Genomic DNA, 18,021 nt, shown 5'->3' with positions numbered 1-18,021 from the left:
AGCAGTAGTAGTGGATTTGTTGAAACATGTCTGACGCTTGTATTCTGTGACCCCATAAGACGCTGTTGTAAAGCTTAGTTTAGCGGTGCTGCCGTATCCAAAATCTCCACAGTGAAGCCAGTGAACAAGATGACATCACAACCAGTATGCAAGATGCCAAACATTGAGAAAAGATCCAGATAAAGAAAACCTGGATAAGATCCAGGTTGTTGAAAAACAGAATTATCCTTTAAGACAGAACAATAGCCGCGTACTCTGAGGTGTTTTCCTTAGGCCTCTGTGGCGTTTTGGAGGCCGCAAGCAGCATCTGGTGGTTCAGCGCGGCATACAGGACAGGACTCTCATCCTCCTCTTCCTCCGTCTCGTCCTCTCTTTGTCTTCGTTTCACTTTGCCATAAACAAACTCATTCTCTCTAGACACCCTCGCCTGATGGACCGGACGATCCAAGGTTGCATTTCCTTCTCGGTCAGCTCGCTTTTGTGGTTTTTGATAGATACATTCTGGATCTTTGCTCAGCTGGTCGCAATGGGAGTGAGGGACTCCTCTTTGGTATGGTGGTGTTCTGGGTTGTGTGGATGGTTGATTGGACATGGGTATGGCCATGTTCTGCAAGCATACACAATATAAATGTATTCGTGTCTCAGACATTTGTAAATTAATAACCAAACATATGTATATCAAATAGTTGCCCTGTATCCTTGTTGTACCTGATTTTCTGTTTGTCTGTCTTTTCTTGATCCCCCTGCATGATGGACATATCCCATTAGTGTCACGTGGAAGATGTTTGAGTAGACCCATGACAGTGAACATGTACCATGTGGCACATTTGGGGCACTTTCTATTTTGAACAGCTCACCTTTACAAAATGTTGCCGATAGGACTGATATTGTTATCACACCAGCGACAATCAACACGACCCCAACAGCAGCGTAGACATATTGCCACCAGATGTCTTTGGGGGTTGTTTCGGCAATCACCGTGCCATCTGCAGCGGAGGAGGATGTGAAATACATCATGAGTTCAGGTTTGCTGAAGTTTAACACATTTGGAAATTAATGTCACTTCTCCTTTTTTATGTAAGTGACATGCAGAACCAACATCACGGTGAAGATGTGTGATTAAAATCGGTCTTACTTGTAGTTTCATTTCTCCTTGTATCTGTGAAGAGCTCAATGTGATCTGAAAAATGTTGAAAGTGCACGATTTGAAAATCAGATCTACCATTACTACTACTTTTGGCTGCTCCCATTAGGGGTCGCCACAGCGGATCGTCTGTTTCCATCTCTCCTGTCCTCTGCATCTTCCTCTGTCACATCAGCCACCTGCGTGTCCTCTCTCACTACAGCCATACACCTCCTCTTTGGCCTTCCTCTTTTCGTCTTCCCTGGCAGCTCCATATTCAGCATCCTTCTCCCAATATACCCAGCATCTCTCCTCCACACATGTCCAAACCATCTCAATCTTGCCTCTCTTGCCTTGTCTCCAAGCAGTCCAACTTGAGCTGTCCCTCTAATATACTCGTTCCTAATCCTGTCCTTCTTCATCACTCCCAGTGAAAATCTTAGCATCTTCAACTCTGCCACCTCCAGCTCCACCTCCTGGCTTTTTGTCAGTGCCACTGTCTCCAAACCATACAACGTAGCTGGTCTCACAACCGTCTTGTAAACCTTCCCTTTAACTCTTGCTGGTACGCTTGTGTCGCAAATCACTCCTGACATCCCCACCCACTTTGTGCCTGCACTCTCTTCCTCACCTCTCTTCACCTCTCTTCCGCACTGCCCGTTACTTTGAATAGTTGACCCCAAGTTTTTAAACTCATCCACCTTCATTACCTCTATTCCTCACCATTCCACTGTCCTCCCTCTCATTCACGCATAGGTATTCCGTCTTGCTCCTACTGACTTTCATTCCTCTTCTCTCCAGTGCATACCTCCACCTCTCCAGGCTCTCCTCAACCTGCACCCTACTCTCCCTACAGATCACAATGTCATCCGCGAACATCATCGTCCATGGAGACGCCTGCCTGATCTCGTCCGTCAACCTGTCCATCACCACTGCAAACAAGAAAGGGCTCAGAGCTGATCCTTGATGTAATCCCACCTCCACCTTGAACCCATCTGTCATTCCTGCCGCACACTTCACCACTGTCACACTGCCCTCATACATATTCTGCAGTACTTTTACATACTTCTCTGCCACTCAGCAAACATTTTATCTGTGGTGCTCTTTCGTGGCATGAAACCATACTGCTGCTCGCTAATCATCACCTCTCCTCTTAACCTAGTTTCCTATATCTTCATGCTGTGACTGATCAACTTTGTACTTCTGTAATTACTTATGCCCCTTTTCCACTACATGGTACCGGCTCAACTCGACTCGACTCGCAGAATGTCGTTTTCCATTACCATAACAGTACCCCCTCAATGTAAGCTGGTCTGCATTGATTTTGGTACCCGCCCCATTTTTTTTGGAACCTCGACAAAGGTGGTACCAGAAAAGTGGTAAAAGTTACCAAAATGCCAGTACTTTCCAGTAATGGAAAACAAAAAAGTCGAGTTGAGTTGAGCCGGTACCATGTAGTGGAAAAGGGGCATAAAGGTCTGCATATCACCCGTATTCTTAAAAATCAGTACCAGTATGCTTCTTCTCCACTCCTCAGGCATCCTCTCGCTTTCAAAGATTGTGTTAAACAATCTAGTTAAAAACTCCACTGCCATCTCTCCTAAACATCTCTATGCCTCCACAGGTATGTCATCTGGACCAACCGCCTTTCCACTCTTCATCCTCTTCATAGCTGCCCTCACTTCCTCCTTGCTAATCCACTACACTTCCAGATTCGCTATCCCCACATCATCCAACCTTCTCTCTCTCTCATTTTCTCCATTCATCAGCTCTGCAAAGTACTCCTTCCACCTTCTCAACACACGTTAATGAGCAAAAAATGCAAATGGAGGTAATTAAACTCCCAACTGTAAGCCACGTAACGTGGCACAGGTCTGTGTTTGCACATTTGTAATTTCATTACCCATTGGAAATAGAAGCTGTTTATTATGAACAGTTTAGTTCAGTGTCGTTAAAAATTCCTGCTGTGGGGGCGCCCTGCTGGCTCACCTGGTAGAGGGCGTACAACATAAGGCTGAGTCCTCACCACAGCGGCCTGGGTTCAAATCCGGCCCGGGCCCTTTGCTGCATGTCATCCCCTCTCTCTCCCCTGCCTTTCCTGTCTCTCTCTGCTATTGCTATTAAATAAATGTGGATAATGGCAACAAAAAAAAAAAAAGGCTAATATGAGGAAAGGCTCATACTTACTTGAGACAGACACGTTGATCAAATGACTGACTTCGTCTCCATATTCACAGTGATAAGAACCTGAGTCACTTGGAAGTATGCTTTCAAACACCAGATATGATGTCCCCTCAGAATTTTTGCAGCAGTCCCATCGTTGTGTAATGGCAGTGGTCTTGTTGACATTGACCTTGGTTTTAGATTTAAACCAGTTGACAGGCATTGGTGAGTCCTTGCAGGTACGAACCGTGCAGTTAATCTGAAGTTTTTCCCCTTGTGAAGCTTTATACGCAGTGCCGTGACGTACTTTAGTTCCCGTCTCGCATTTAGAAACTTCACCTGCATGGGAAAAATAACAAGGAAAAGGGACTCTGATGTGGAGTAATGAAAGATGGCAGGACAGTTCAATGGCAAGTTTCTCACTTTCAGTGCGATCTGTATGTTGATGGCTAGCGATAAGGCAAGGATGGGCACAGTTTCTGAGGATTGAAAAAAAAACTGATTTGGTGATTTTTCTTGCATGAAGAGCAGAGGACACAATTTGCATTAGACCCAGGGGGTTAGAGAAACTGAACTATAATCCCCCGGTAGCTGTACTTCCTCAAGAGAACCACTCACAGTCATAATTATACCTCAGTTTTAAACCTGTTTGCTTTTAAAATTCCTTTATACTTTGTACTTAGATTCAATTATGGAAGTACTCTCAATACTGCCCTTAAAGGCTTGTGAGACGAATTGCAGATGCAACTGTGTATAACGATGCATTGTTTCTTTATCGGGTGGTGTGTGTCAAATATCTCAATCTTGAGATGCTCAAAGTCTCACACTCGTTCTTGCCCCGGCCTAAACAACTTCAACACAAGAAAAGTCACACTTACACGTTTACATTAAATGTAATTGTGCAGGGGTGTTTCTATTCCTAACATCACGCCATTGAAATGAAGAGCGTCTCATTATCGTGAAAACTTTGAACAGACTAATAATGGATCTTCTAGTGTGGTTCTGGATGACCCACAAGCTCCACTGTATCTTACAATGAGTGTGGTTGGTATAGGTAGCAGGTTTAATACATTTTGTGGTAACTTACTTTCGGCGTCCGAGGTGAGTAGGAGCAGGGCGAGGACAGACACCCGCAGGGTGGCCCAGGAGGTGTCGGGTGTCATGGTGGCAGCCCTCCGAACCAAAAGATCATCTCCCTTAGAGGGGTGATGGCAACAAGACTGGACATAAGCAATCCAGACACAGTTTAAAAGAAATGGCACTTGTTCCTCTCACCGTTTCCCTCTGTGAACAAATCAAACAGACTGCTATAGATAGGCTGGAGTGACGTAGCTGCCGTAATGCATTTGCTCAGTGTGTGTGTGTGTGTGTGTGTGTGCATCTCTCTCTCTCTCTCTTTGTACCTACCTCTTCCTCGTTCTCCTTAAGGTAAATGCAGAGGCTTATGGTAAGTCTAGCGCAGGTGGGCGCTCGGCGTGTGTGAATGGTTGGGGTGCGAAATTTTGCTCTTGTGCCTAATAGTGTTGTGGGCCTGATTCTATGAAACGTCTGACATGGGGGGGGCTGGGGGGGGTTACCGCATGACAACCCAAATGAGCACCCCCACACCACCCTGTTTCACCTCCTCTATTCTTGGGCCATCCTTTGTAATTTGTCAACATTTCGTAGCACATGGAATAGTTACATCAGAGAACCTCTCTCTCTCTGTCTGTCTGTCTGTCTGTCTGTCTGTCTGTCTGTCTGTCTGTCTGTCTGTCTGTCTGTCTGTCTGTCTGTCTGTCTGTCTGTCTGTCTCTCTCTCTCTGTCACACACACACACACACACACACACACACACACACACACACACACACACACAGTCGTGCAGATGCTCTCGGTTCCACACTGCCTTTCTTTCTTTCACATCTGAATCTTCAGGCAGTGTTTTGTGGTTCAGCCTCCCCAAGTTAACTTCCTCTCTCCTCAGCCCTCTTTTCATCTCTACCATCTGCAAGTTGATGTGGCCCTCTGCACAGTAAGTGTGGCGATTGCATAGTTGGTTGTGCCGTGTACCTTCCAATTATTAATGGTGTCTAAAGCTTGGTAAGTGGGTACACAAACCAAAACACTGGAACAAGTGCTGGTTGCGGTTTGCAACGTGCCGTTTATTTTGTAATAGCTTACAGCGGGAAGGCTGTGATTGGTGTCTGCTGACACAATCCACACAGGTTGCTTTTACTGTTAGTATGTTCAAGATATTTATAGTGGACTTGTTTGGTCCCCTTAGGTGCTGTAAGAAGGAGATAAGAGGAGGAGGAGGAGGAGAGGAAAGCAGAAAGCCATTTTCTTGCTCACAACATTATTATAACTCATTAATATAACTGAGAATGAATAAATAGGAAATAGATAATGAGACCAGTGCTCTTTCAATAGCAGTACATCATCACACAATCATTTGAACATGTAAAATATGTGAATTCTTCATGTATTTCCAGAGGACATTAGATGAGTGATACGTTAAGGAGAAAAGACTGATACGGGGTGACAGGAAAGGTAAATGGCATGTTTCTCACTTTCAGTGAAACTGTTAACATTGATGACTAAAAATGGGGGAAATAAACTGATTTGATGACTTTTCTTGCGTAAAGAGTGGAAACACATTTTTTATAAGACCCCCGGAGCTTATGCCTAGTCCACACATACACGGGTATTTCTGAAAAAGGGGTTTTCCCTCTGTTCTTTAAAAAAAAAAAAAATCCCACCCGGACAAGATCTCGCTCCAAATGAAAACGCAAAAACACAATCAGAATCAGAATCAACTTTATTGGCCAAGTGTGCCTATGCACACGAGGAATTTGACTCGGGTTCACAGCAGCTTCTAGCACTTGCAGACATAATTCATACAAAAAAAAAACAAGAAGCAAATGGAACAACAATCCACCTAAACATTGTGAAAATGTTGATATACAACAGTACATCTGTTGCCATCTTACAATGCTGTGATTGCAACTCTTCACCATTGTAACTCTAGTTAATGGTCACAGCAATTTGTATATGAAACTGATCATTGGTTTCGGTCGTTACGCCACTGTGTTGTTTTTCAAGGTGGAGACTGAAGACGTCACTTAGACGAGTGATGTCACCGGGCCACCGGGCCGCCCATATGGGTGAGTTTACGGTAAACATCAACAATCAAATGTCCCCCATCACCAGTTGCTATTTCAGTCTAAGAAGGCTAATCTGCCATTTTTCACATCCTCCCTGGTGAATTTTTTTTTCTTTTTTCAATTTTCCCTCTTTTTCTCCCAATTGTATTTGGCCAATTACCCTATTTTCCGAGCCATCCCGGTCACTGCTCCACCCCCTCTGTCGATCCAAGGAGGGCTGCAGACTACCACATGCCTCCTCTTATAACCATGTTAGTAGTCAATAGAATAGACCACAATGCTACCCGCACACCCCTCCCTGGTGAACTTGATGTGGTTGTCCGCAGAGTTAATGTGCAGAGTTAATGTGGTTGGTGAAATGTGGTACGTCCTTTTATTCTTGGTATATGACAGTAAGATGTTTTTCTTTTTCTCTCTTGCCCTGGTGTTTTGATGTTTTTTCTTTTTTCTCTTATTGTTTACAGTAGTTAGTTTGCATTGTGCACCACAACTTTTTTTTTTAAGTTTCCTTTATTAGTCCCATTGGGGAAATTCATTTACTGCAAATTAACCCATCCTGATCTGTGTAGCTAGCAGCAGTGGGCTGCCATTTTCATGCTGTGCCCGGGGACCAACTCCAGTTCTTTTCCCATTGCCTTGGTCAGGGGGAAAAAGACAGGAGTATTAACCCTAACATGCATGTTTCTTTTGATGGTGGGGGGGAACCAAAGCACCTGGAAAAACCCCCACTGCAGACACAGGGAGAACATGCAGACTCCACACAGAGGAAGACCTTAGGTGACCCCCAAGGTTGGGCAATCCTGGGGTTTGAACCCAGGACCTTCTTACTGTGAGGCGACAGCGCTAACCACCATGCTGCCAACTTGCATTGACTTTGAATTATCCAGTACAGTGGGAATTGAGTTTGAAATGTACAGTAGCAGAATTAATTTAAGAGTAGGTGAGAAGGGGTAGGAAAAAATAAGTGTATTCTTCCTTCTACTCCTTTTCGAACATGTAATCTGATGCATGCGGAGATTTGTTCACTGTGGATTTGTTGATCACTTCAGATTACTGGCAATGGTTTATCTGTATGTTATATTCTGCTTATTTACACGTTCAAAATAAATCTTCATTCATTCATTCCTGAGATTTAATTTTAACTCAGGTGTCGTCCACAAATCTGAACCAGTCATAAACGTTGTATCCACATGAACTGATTCAACTTTCTTTGGTTTTCTTACTTGGATTACTGAGCATGCATAAAAACACATTGCCACTGTAATTCTAGTTAATGGTCACGGCAGTTTGCATATGAAACCGATCGTTGTTTTCGGTCCTTGTGCCACTGTATTGTTTATAAGGGTGGAGAAACCTGCAGTCAGTTGAGACTGAAGAGGTCACTAACATGAGTGATGAAATGTTTCTCTCAGTAAACGCTGTATCCAGATGAACTGATTCAACTTTCTGTGATTTCCATATACCTGGGTTATTGAGCATGGATTGAGCATGCGTCAAAAAAGGAATATAGTTTTCCTAACGTCATAGCGCCACCGTGGGGCGCTCAAGAGCAGCGTCTGTGAGTGGCGCAGCTGGCGCATTGCACGTTGGTTTTACGTTTGACGTCAGCACGACGCCCCCCCCCCCTACGAGGCGAAAATGGCGGAATATTTGGCGTCCATTTTCGGCACCGAGAAAGACAAGTAAGTTTAAAATAGCGTTTCTTGCCGCTTTTTTTTACGGCAGCAAGAGAAGGAACCGAGGCCATACATGCGTTTGTCCGTCATTTCGGCCAGCTACGACTGCTCCTAGACTTGTATTGCATGTGCTAGTCAGGCATAGTTACCCTGCGAAGCGTTGAATGACACCCGGGAAGCTATCCGTAGTGTCGCTCTGCTGCGCCAAATACGAGATATTTATATTGAACCATCCTGAATCTCTCTTACAATCTCAGGAAACGTGTCTGCGGAGCGCTGTGGTCACCATAAAACAGCCGTGTGTGGTCTGCACATGTCGGATGGCGTCTTGACTGGCTAACGTCTAGCTGAACTTGGTTATCAGTTCAACCAATTAACGTTGATTAGTTAAATAGCCCTCATTCGATGGCGACAGGCATGGGCGCAAGTCCATGAATACTGGAATGGCATCCAGCGCTTTACCTGTGCCCCCGTCCATAGGGTTAGTGGTTGTGTCAGGAAGGGCATCCGACGTAAAATTTTGCCAAATCAATATGCAGATTGACAAGCCCATACCGGATCGAACAACGGTCAGCATTGGTGCTGTGCCCTCACAGGGTCCTGATGGAAACTGTAAAATCTGCTGTGGCGACCCCTGAAAAACAGGGAAAAAGCTGAAAGAAGAAAAAAAAGTTAAATAGCCCTCATTCTAGGTCGTTCCCGCTGATATCAGACTGGTATAAGCAATGTACAAATGTGGAAAAATGTATATAAAAATAAACAAATCGTTTTACTCTCTAAAACGTCGCTTTTACTGACATTGAAAATGACCAGAATTCAACATTTGACGTTAACCGAAGCCGCGTAGCCGGCAGAGTTCAGAAAGCAGTCTGTCTCCTGTAGGGGGGGGGGGGGATTTACAAAATTGAATCTTTACTTTTGATGATTAACAACACTCAGTGCTATATAATAATAATAATAATAATATTTAGATACTTTTTTTGTTTTGCCAAATGGATTATTTTTCTGTTTCTTTCATGGATTTCAGTGGAGTGGGGGGCCGTGGACTGGGACCCAAAGGAGCGTCATGTTGCCATCATGTCCAGACCTGTCTGTCTCTTAGACAAACTATTTATCATCTTCGTGTTGATGAAAACTTTTTTTTTCTAGGGTCAATTGTTCTTTTTACTTTAAAATTGGAGCCTGCAGACATGGGGACCGCTGCTCCAGATTGCACAACAAGCCAACCTTCAGCCAGGTGAGTATTGCACCGCTGTTCTTGCTTGGAGGCTTTTATACAGCACAGTGTATCTCATTATACACTGACGCTACATTCAGACAACTTGTTTTGATCACTGACTTGATGAGTAATGGCAACCAAATCTAACTCAGTATTGTATCTCTTAATCTATATACTTCACTCTTTTATAAGCATTTCTTTAAATATGTTTTCACTGAAATGTCTAATTGCCCTTATTGATGAATATCTCTTCCTTAAAAAGACACTTGGAAAATAAGCAAAGTGGGTTAATCAAGCATCTCACTTCAGATCTTGCCAAACAGTACAATATTACATTTGGTTTTTAAGATTCGGTGTATTTTTATATCACAGGTTGGTTTCCCAATTGAGTGCTAACTTGAATTTTCATGACATACCTAGGAAGCTTCTTGAAGATGTATCGTGAAAATTTTGCAATTTTTTTGAAAGTTTCAAGGTAATCCTTCAATACATTCTTAAAGCTGCCACACTCTTTGGAAACCCACTCTAGTCCTCTTTTATGTACACCCAAAAAGTTATTTCTTTAATTAAGGTTGTTGTATTGATGTCATTTGTTGAATCACATGATCTAATATTACTGTAACGATAGCATCAGTAGAAAAATGGAGCCGCAAGCTCAGTGAGCAGCAGTTTACAGTTACGAGGGATTTACAAGTAATGAGGTCAAAACAAACCTTTGCAAACATCAGATGAGCCTAAGACCAGATCAGATTAGATACAGTAAGAGTAATTAAGTGTGTAGGTGCAATGTTGCAGAGGTAGCTGCTTTGAGTTATAACTATGCTGTTTGTTGGTGTTATGAGAAATTTGACAGATCCTGAGAGGACTCATCACTGAAGTCTTTATTTGTGTGCATATCCAAAATTTCAAAAATTTTGTCATTTTCTATTTCCTAATGCTGTTAGTTGTGTTTCAGCTCCTAAGTTCTGCTGTTGTGAAACTTAATCTTTTGTTCTTTTCTTTTTCAGTGAAGTCAGGCTTTAAATCGACCAGAGAAGATGGGCGAGGCTGTTTTATCGTATCATAACTGTTGAAAAATTGAAACATTCTTTGAATTGCCTTATAAGAAACTGTTTTGTTTATATGAAAAAAAATGCAGCTTGTGATTCACACACAAACCCACACGCACCAAGGCACACTTCCTTGAACCCATTTAACCAGCCAGTATCAGTGTTAGGAAAATGGCAGGAGGTGAGGCTGAGTTTAACTTTTTAGTGGACCACAATTAACAAGTTCTTGCACTGGCTCAAGTAACAGTTGGGCACAGAGGGGCAGCCAGACTTGACATTATCAGAGCTACTGGAGAGCTAGACTTTGATCAAGCAATCCTCTCTGACCATGTGTCTCTTTATTTTTCCCTCTGCAGACCATCTTGATTCAAAACATCTACCATAATCCCCAAAACAGTGCACAGACGGCCGACGCCTCTCGCTGTAAGTCCACAGATTTGTTAGCCTATGAGGTGTAGGAGTCCCTCCTCTTTTCATCCCCTTGTTCCCTAGGATACAGGGTCACATAGCAGCAAGCTGGGCTCCTAGAATATAGGGACACATAATGGCTGGTTGGCTACGAAAAACCTTTCCCATGTGCAGGAAGACCCATTTAATTGCACCTCTGCACAAGATCAGTTACCATCTATATATCCCGTAGCAATTGTGCATGGTCCCTTGTTAAAATGGTCCATTGTAGTGCTCTGCTTCAAGAGTTATTTCTCTGGCCTCTCACACACCTCCTTGGTCACATATCACTAAAAGCATAGACGAACACTTGTTCACCAATTCCCCGTTGTCTTTCACTATTTGATTCTTCATAAAGAAAATAAACTGGTCATATGACAGTGTAGCTTGGCCCTCACGTGATCAGTAGTGTTGGTTAGATAGGTCTGTGTGTATTTTGCCCTATCTAGCTGAGCTGAGAAAACCTGCCATACAGGTAGGTTGTCAAGTGTTTGACTCATTCTGTGGGGTTGTTCTTCACTGTTCTGACATATGACTTCTGTTTCCAAGCAGGGATCTCAGAATTAGCCAGACATCTGCCTTTGGGACCTATACCACACATCTACAAGAATTCAAAGGATTGAATTCACCATTTCTGTACATGTCAAGGCACTGTCAAGTTGAGCATTCGTTTGAACCTAGCCACTAAGAGCGGCTCTTGTGTCCTTTATCAGGGCCCTTACTCCTAGAGGCCGGATCAGTATTGGTTCTGGGTGTCTTATTCAGATAATGTGTATTATTACAGACATGTAAAGATATTTAGCCAATTAGTCTACCCAAAGGTAAAGGAATGGCTTGTTGTGAGATCCCTGTGATTGCAGCTATGTACGATGCCCCAGCAGAATTCACCTGAAAAGAAGTTCCCTCTCGGCACTTATGCTCATATTGATTCCTCTTTTTTTTTCCCCCAAGCACCCGACTCATGATTAGCTGATACTCAGGACCTGTACTGATTAAGGACCGCAGTTGAAAAAACTGATTTGATATATGTAACTTCAACTTGTTTTTTTTCCCTCCCCGCCTCCATATTTTGCTTGATTTGTGTCACAAAAGTGTACGTTTTGTATTTCAGACCATTGCCCTCTTGAACATTTACCGTAACCCTCAAAACTCTGCCCAGTCTGCCGATGGCTTGAACTGTAAGTTCTCCCTTCATATGCAGGGCCCTGCGGCACTGACTGCACTTAATTTATTATATCATATGCCCCAAAAGTATAAATATTTAAGACCTCATCAGTCCAAGTGTAACATGTACTTAAGGCTTATCTGAATTGTTCCATCTTTTCCTGGATACAGAAAAAAGCTTGTCAACATTTTGTCTGAATTTCTTACTGGCCACAAGTTGTTTTGTGTGTTTTGAAGGCCTCACTCAAAGTATTTGAGCTTAAAACAATGCAATAATTGGCTTGCACCTATCCCTTCTTAAGACTTTTCAGATGGGAAACAGAAGTGATGCCTAACAAAGATTAATTTTCTTTGTCTAAGTGTGTTTTTTGCTTTGCCCTTACCAATTCCCTCTGTTTCCTACACATTAAGAACACATTACTGTTTTAATACAGTAAAGCTTCCTACAAGGGCTGTGCCCAACTTTTAAGTCCACAAAAAGTTACATTAAAATATTGAACTTCTTGAATTGATAGCACGGTGGGGGTGGGGGGGGGTCTGTTTCAGTAACAGTTTAGTCGTAAAGCAAAAACCAAGCACTGTTGCAAAAGTCCTACCAGCCAATCAAGTTGCAGGGGAAATCTGTAGTTTCCACCTATCAGTGAAATTGCTACAGTCTTCCTTTTAGAAAAGGAATACTCCCAAAAAGATGGCATAACTGGCTGAAAATTCCTCCCTTTTGTTGTGTGCATGCATTTTTTTGCAAATCTGCTGCATCTGTTAAGTTTCCAGAGAAGGGAATAAATGTATGACATAGAACAAGTTGAGAAGTCAAAGCCGAACTGTCTCTTTATATTTAGTTTTTCTCTTTGGATTTTCAAAGTCGGCCCTGTGATGGCCTGGCGGCCTGTCCAGGGTGTCTCCCCGCCTGCCGCCCAATGACTGCTGGGATAGGCTCCAGCCTCCCCACAACCCTGAGAGCAGGATAAGCGGTTCGGATAATGGATGAATTTTTAAAAGTGCAATACAGTTATTTAAAGGCTCCTTTGTTTTCCACATGTGCCCATCACATTTTGCCTTCACCCGTTTTGAAATGTTTAGGTGCTGTCAGCGATGTGGAGATGCAAGAGCATTACGACGAGTTCTTTGAGGTGAGCGACGCTGTTTCTGCCGTGTTAGTTTCTGCGGATTCAGCAACACAGCCACTCACAACTTAGTCTTTGAAAGCTGCCTATCTCGTGTTTCTATTGCTCCAGGTAGCAGTGGGAACAGTGTGACATTGCCAGTATTGGCCCAGGTTTTTTGTTTGATGAATCTTTTAACAACTTAACAGCTAATATTTGAGCAGTAGGATAACGTAGCAAGTTGTCAGTTGTTCCTCTGGTCACGTGGACAGCATGACTGAATTTCAAAAAGTGTTTAAAAATGTCTCACCCTTTTTCTGATATCTTTGCATACATTTTAGTTGCATTTTGTCTGCTGCCTCTCTGTGTGGTCCTCATTGGATGGTAGAGGGGCTTAACACTTCCAAGATTTGTTTGAAAAGGTGGGACTAGAAACAAATGTTGAAATGCGAGGGAAACCTTAAGCTTTCACCCCGCGTCTTAATAGATCTCCTAATCCAATATGAAATGAAAATCTCTGTGCCAACACTAAAGCGTGTTTGATGGGCGCAGTCATACTGAAGTATACACATTCTGTTTTTCAGTATCATGTATCATTTGTATTTCACATCTGAGGTATCTGAATCTCGTGTACCATCTTATTTTTCTGTCTGCCCTCAGGAAGTATTCACAGAGATGGAGGAAAAGTACGGAGAGGTGGAGGAGATGAATGTGTGTGATAATTTGGGTGACCACCTGGTGGGCAATGTCTATGTCAAGGTTAGTGATGGAACCAAAATTGGCAGCCATTTTGATTTGTGTCATTTGGAGGTTTTATTGAGTAAGGAGGATATTACCTGTTGAGCTAGCCATGCATGTGTGGGTTTTTTTTCTTCTTTTTTCTGTAGTTTCGTCGTGAGGAGGACGCAGAGAAAGCGGTCATGAACCTGAATAACCGCTGGTTCAATGGCCAGCCCATCCATGCAGAACTCTCCCCAGTCACTGACTTTAGGGAAGCTTGCTGCCGCCAATATGAAATGGGGTAGGTGTTATCTGTTTTAAATACATTTATTTCAGATTTTTTCCCTTTTTCTCCCAATTTAGTGGCCAATCGATCCCTATTTTAATTCAAACACCCACCCTCGTACTACGTGCGTTCGCCAACTGCATCTCTCCGGCCGGCAGTCTCGAAGGAGACGCCTCGCCACTTTCGTGACAAGGCGACTCCAGGCCGAACCACTGTTTTTTCCGACACACCCAGAGACGCATGCATGTGACGAACACAAGCCGACTCCGCCCCCCTCCCGACGACAGCGTTGCCAATATCGCTCCTTCGTCGAGTCCGGCCATAGTCGGATCTGACGAGACTGGGGCGCGAACCCCAGTCCCCAGTGGGCAACTGCATCGACACAAAGCCAATGCTTAGACCGCTACGCTACCGCGGACTCTTGGTGTTATCTGTTTTAACACCTTGTCAAAAAATGTAATTAGGAACAGTCAACTGAGAGCATATGCACCTTTTCAGCAACATTCACACAATTACACACATTCATGCTAGGGAGCAACCCAGCACAGCCACAGTCTAGTAACTGGCTACTGGTCTGATAGTTGGGGGGGGGGGGTAGTCAAGTCAATTTTATTTGTATAGCCCATTATCACAAATTACAAATTTGCCTCAGTTGGCTTTACAGCAGTTGTTAGTGCAGTCGCCTCACAGCAAGAAGGTCCTGGGTTCAAGCCCCGGGGTAGTCCAGCCTTGGGGGTCGTCCCGGGGTGTCCTCTGTGTGGACGTTGCATGTTGTCCCCGTGTCTGCGTGGGTTTCCTCCCACAGTCCAAAGACATGTAAGTCAGGTGAATTGGCCGTACTAAATTGTCTCTAGGTGTGTGTGTATGTACTGGTGGGGGGGGGTCTGGTGGCCTGTCCAGGGTGTCTCCCCGCCTGCCGCCCAATGACTGCTGGGATAGGCTCCAGCATCCCCGCGACCCTGAGAGCAGGATAAGTGGTTTGGGTAATGGATGGTTGGATGGATGGGCTTTACAGCAATACAACATCCTGTCCTTAGACCCTCACATCGGATAAGGAACAACTCCCTAAAAAAAAAAAAACCTTTAACAGGGAGAAAAAATAGGAAGAAACCTTAGGGAGAGCAACAGAGGAGGGATCTCTCTACCAATACAGATAGACATGCAAGAGATGTTGTGTGTACACAATTTGCAGAATACAACACTGAAATAGGATAACAGAATTGTAATGGAATTTTAAAATATATGAAGAGTATTATGAGGAGGATGCCAAGAAGTGTCCCGATGCCACCAGAACAGCCTAGGACCTGAGCCACACAACCACCATCACCATGTAGACCTGATAGGAGGACAGACTGCACATGCACACAAGAGACAAGAAAAGACAGTCACACATCAGAGAGAGAGATGGATACAACATTGAAACAAGATAACAAAATTACATGGATTTATGATACATAAGAATGTGATGAGGAGAATGCCAAGCAGCATCCAGTTGGCAACCACCATCACCATGGAGATCTGGGAGGAGGACAGACTAAACATGAGAGAGATTCACACCACACCATTCACATACGCAGGAGAAGAGACAAGAAAAGAAAAAAAATAGTCACACATCAGAGTGAGAGAAGGTAATAACATTGAAAAATTTTAACAAAATTATATGGATAAGAAAGGTATAAAAAGAAAATGTGAAAATGCAATGTCCAGGTGGCAATCACAAGTCAGCAGAAGCCCCTTGAATTAGTCTAATATGGTCAAATTTTCTAGTTTTAGTTAGGATTCTAGCTGCAGCATTTTGAACCATCTGAAGACTTTTAGTACTAGCATGTGGCAGACCTGAAAACACAACGTTACAGTAATCAAGTCTGGATGAAACAAATGCATGTATTAGAGTGCGTCAGCCATAGACAGGAAAGACCGAATTTTAGCTGTTATGTAAGTGAAAAAAAGGCAGTCTTGGTGATTTCTTTAATGTGCTTATCAAAGGAAAGGCTGGGCTCAACCGTAACACCCAAGATTTTTGGCTGCCACACTTTGTGAAATCACAGTTGTCGATTGTTATTGTTACTTGATCAAATTGGTGTCTGTCTAGCAGGACATCTCAGACCAGCGTTTTAGTTTTATCCAAATTTAAAATAGGAAATTTAGTGACGTCCACTTTTTCATAGCAGCCAAGCAGGTCTAATTAAATTAGTCATTTGATGATCCTCAGCCCTTACAGGCACATACAGCTGAGTATCATCTGCATAGTAATGGAAATTTTTTCCCATGACTGCGTATAATTTGGCCTAGAGGTGAAATATAAAGAGAGAAAAGTAGAGGGCCAAGAACCGAGGCCTGAGGTATGCAATATTTAATGTTATTATAGCAGACACAAAATGTGTTCTTCCAGATAAGTGGGACTTAAACCAAGAGAGAGCTAAGCCAGACACCAAAATTACAATTTATTCTGTCTAATAGTATACAGTAATCAGTGGTGTCAAAGGCTGCACTGAGGTCCAGTAGTAGAAGCACAGAAGTGGAATCAGAGGCCATAGCTTGTAGAAGATTGTTCACCACTTTGGTCAGAGCAGTTTCAGTGGAGTGACAGGCCCTGAAAGCCGATTGAAAAGGTTCTTATAGATAGTTTTCTTCTATATGGGTTGGAAGTTGTTGATACACAACTCTCTAGTGCTTTAGAAAAGAGTGGAAGATTAGAGACTGGTTGATAGCGATTAAGAGACTTTGGAGAGACTCTAGAGCAGTGTTTCTCAACCCAGTCCTCAAGGAACCCCTATCCTGCATATTGTCTTTGCAACCCTGAATTGGTACCTGTTTGTAGTTATTCAACCAATCAGCAATGAATTTTGTCAGATGTTGCCCACCTTGTATAATTAAGTACTGCGAGATGATTGGTTGAGTAAGTACAAGCAGGGCTACCTATGCAGGGTTACAATGAAAATCTGCAGGATAGGGGTTCCATTAGGACTGGGTTGAGAAACACTGCTCTAGAGCAGGGCTGGCTAACCATGTGCTATGGAGAGCCATGTATATGCAGGTTTTCATTCCACACCAGGTGATTTTGAAAACCTGCATACACATGGCTCTCCATGGCACATGGTTAGCCGCCGCTGCTCTAGGGAGCTATTCATTCACTGTCCTTTTATATTTTCTCTAAGCTTGATGCAGTTGTATTATTCTTTGGCTTGGGGAGGGCAGGGGACGAGCATCGTTGTCAATTTGCCAAAGTGGTTCCAAGTGAACTAATTGATCCATAGAAGCAAACCTGGCAGGTTTAAACCCCTCACTTACTGTTTGCCCACAGAGAATGCACCCGAGGTGGCTTCTGCAACTTCATGCACTTGAAGCCCATTTCCCGGGAACTGCGTAGAGAGTTGTATGGCCGCCGGCGGAAAAGGTATGGAATTCCCGGGAATGCAGAATTTATATTGCAGGATCACCCTGTAACTTTACATCAAACGCCAGTGTTCTTGCACTGTAGAGGTTTTTTCTTTTTCTTTGCTGTCTTGAGTTGTAATGAATTTGCTATTAATTGGCTCCATCTCTCTAACTCTCCCCACCCTGCCAGGCACCGCTCTCGCTCTCGTTCCCGGGATCGGCGTTCCCGTTCAAGGGATCGAGGACGTGGAGGACGGGACCGTGAAAGGCGAAGGTCAAGGGACCGGGAACGCTCAGGAAGATTCTAATAGAAGCCAAGATTGACCCGGTGTCCTGGGGGAACAAAAGAAAAACCCACCCCTCCTGCCCCTTATTAGTGATTTTTTTTTCATTAGGTGAATTGTTGACAATGTTTGATTTTCTTTTCTTTTATCTCCATTTTCTAAGATGAACTTGTGTTGTTTTCACAATAAAAAAAAAATTGTTACTCTTCTCTGGTTCTTCTCGTATGTTTGATCAGCGCAAGGTCATGCTTCCCCACCGCAGG

The 18,021-nt window shown here is 43.4% G+C and overlaps 2 protein-coding genes across 6 annotated transcripts; one reads left to right on the top strand and one right to left on the bottom strand.

Moving 5' to 3' along the window:
* Positions 1–229: 229 nt before the first annotated feature.
* On the bottom strand, positions 230–4,449 carry LOC130131820 (uncharacterized). The gene is made up of 4 exons (XM_056301595.1): positions 4,374–4,449; positions 3,311–3,625; positions 874–986; positions 230–607 (listed from the first exon to the last, which is right to left on the bottom strand). Exons 1-4 carry the CDS (start codon positions 4,447–4,449, stop codon positions 230–232), a joined length of 882 nt encoding a protein of 293 aa, XP_056157570.1.
* Positions 4,450–8,053: 3,604 nt separating this feature from the next.
* Positions 8,054–17,967, top strand: LOC130131456 (splicing factor U2AF 35 kDa subunit). Of its 5 annotated transcripts, XM_056301133.1 has the most exons (9): positions 9,283–9,345; positions 9,748–9,802; positions 10,733–10,799; positions 11,935–12,001; positions 13,068–13,117; positions 13,751–13,849; positions 13,978–14,111; positions 17,401–17,493; positions 17,665–17,967. In XM_056301133.1, exons 5-9 carry the CDS (start codon positions 13,088–13,090, stop codon positions 17,780–17,782), a joined length of 474 nt encoding a protein of 157 aa, XP_056157108.1. In that variant the 5' UTR covers positions 9,283–9,345; positions 9,748–9,802; positions 10,733–10,799; positions 11,935–12,001; positions 13,068–13,087; the 3' UTR covers positions 17,783–17,967. The 5 variants fall into 5 exon arrangements, with proteins under 5 accessions (XP_056157106.1, XP_056157107.1, XP_056157110.1 ...); XM_056301131.1 differs by lacking the exons at positions 9,748–9,802; positions 10,733–10,799 and adding an exon at positions 8,054–8,114 and having other exon boundaries at positions 9,258–9,345; XM_056301132.1 differs by lacking the exons at positions 9,748–9,802; positions 11,935–12,001 and adding an exon at positions 8,054–8,114 and having other exon boundaries at positions 9,258–9,345.
* Positions 17,968–18,021: the final 54 nt, after the last annotated feature.

This window comes from Lampris incognitus, chromosome 21 (genome assembly GCF_029633865.1).
Source record: "Lampris incognitus isolate fLamInc1 chromosome 21, fLamInc1.hap2, whole genome shotgun sequence".
Lineage (NCBI taxonomy): Eukaryota > Metazoa > Chordata > Actinopteri > Lampriformes > Lampridae > Lampris > Lampris incognitus.
This window is presented reverse-complemented; position numbering and strand designations above follow the sequence as displayed.

Coding starts and splice junctions, on each gene's coding strand:
- LOC130131820 (XM_056301595.1), bottom strand. CDS start 4,449: ATGACACCCGACACCTCCTGGGCCACCCTGCGGGTGTCTGTCCTCGCC. Junction 3,626..4,373: donor ACTCACCTCGGACGCCGAAA/GTAAGTTACCAC, acceptor TTTCCCATGCAG/GTGAAGTTTCTAAATGCGAG. Junction 987..3,310: donor GATCAACGTGTCTGTCTCAA/GTAAGTATGAGC, acceptor CCTCCGCTGCAG/ATGGCACGGTGATTGCCGAA.
- LOC130131456 (XM_056301131.1), top strand. CDS start 8,071: ATGGCGGAATATTTGGCGTCCATTTTCGGCACCGAGAAAGACAA. Junction 9,346..11,934: donor ACAAGCCAACCTTCAGCCAG/GTGAGTATTGCA, acceptor TTTGTATTTCAG/ACCATTGCCCTCTTGAACAT. Junction 12,002..13,067: donor GTCTGCCGATGGCTTGAACT/GTAAGTTCTCCC, acceptor TGAAATGTTTAG/GTGCTGTCAGCGATGTGGAG.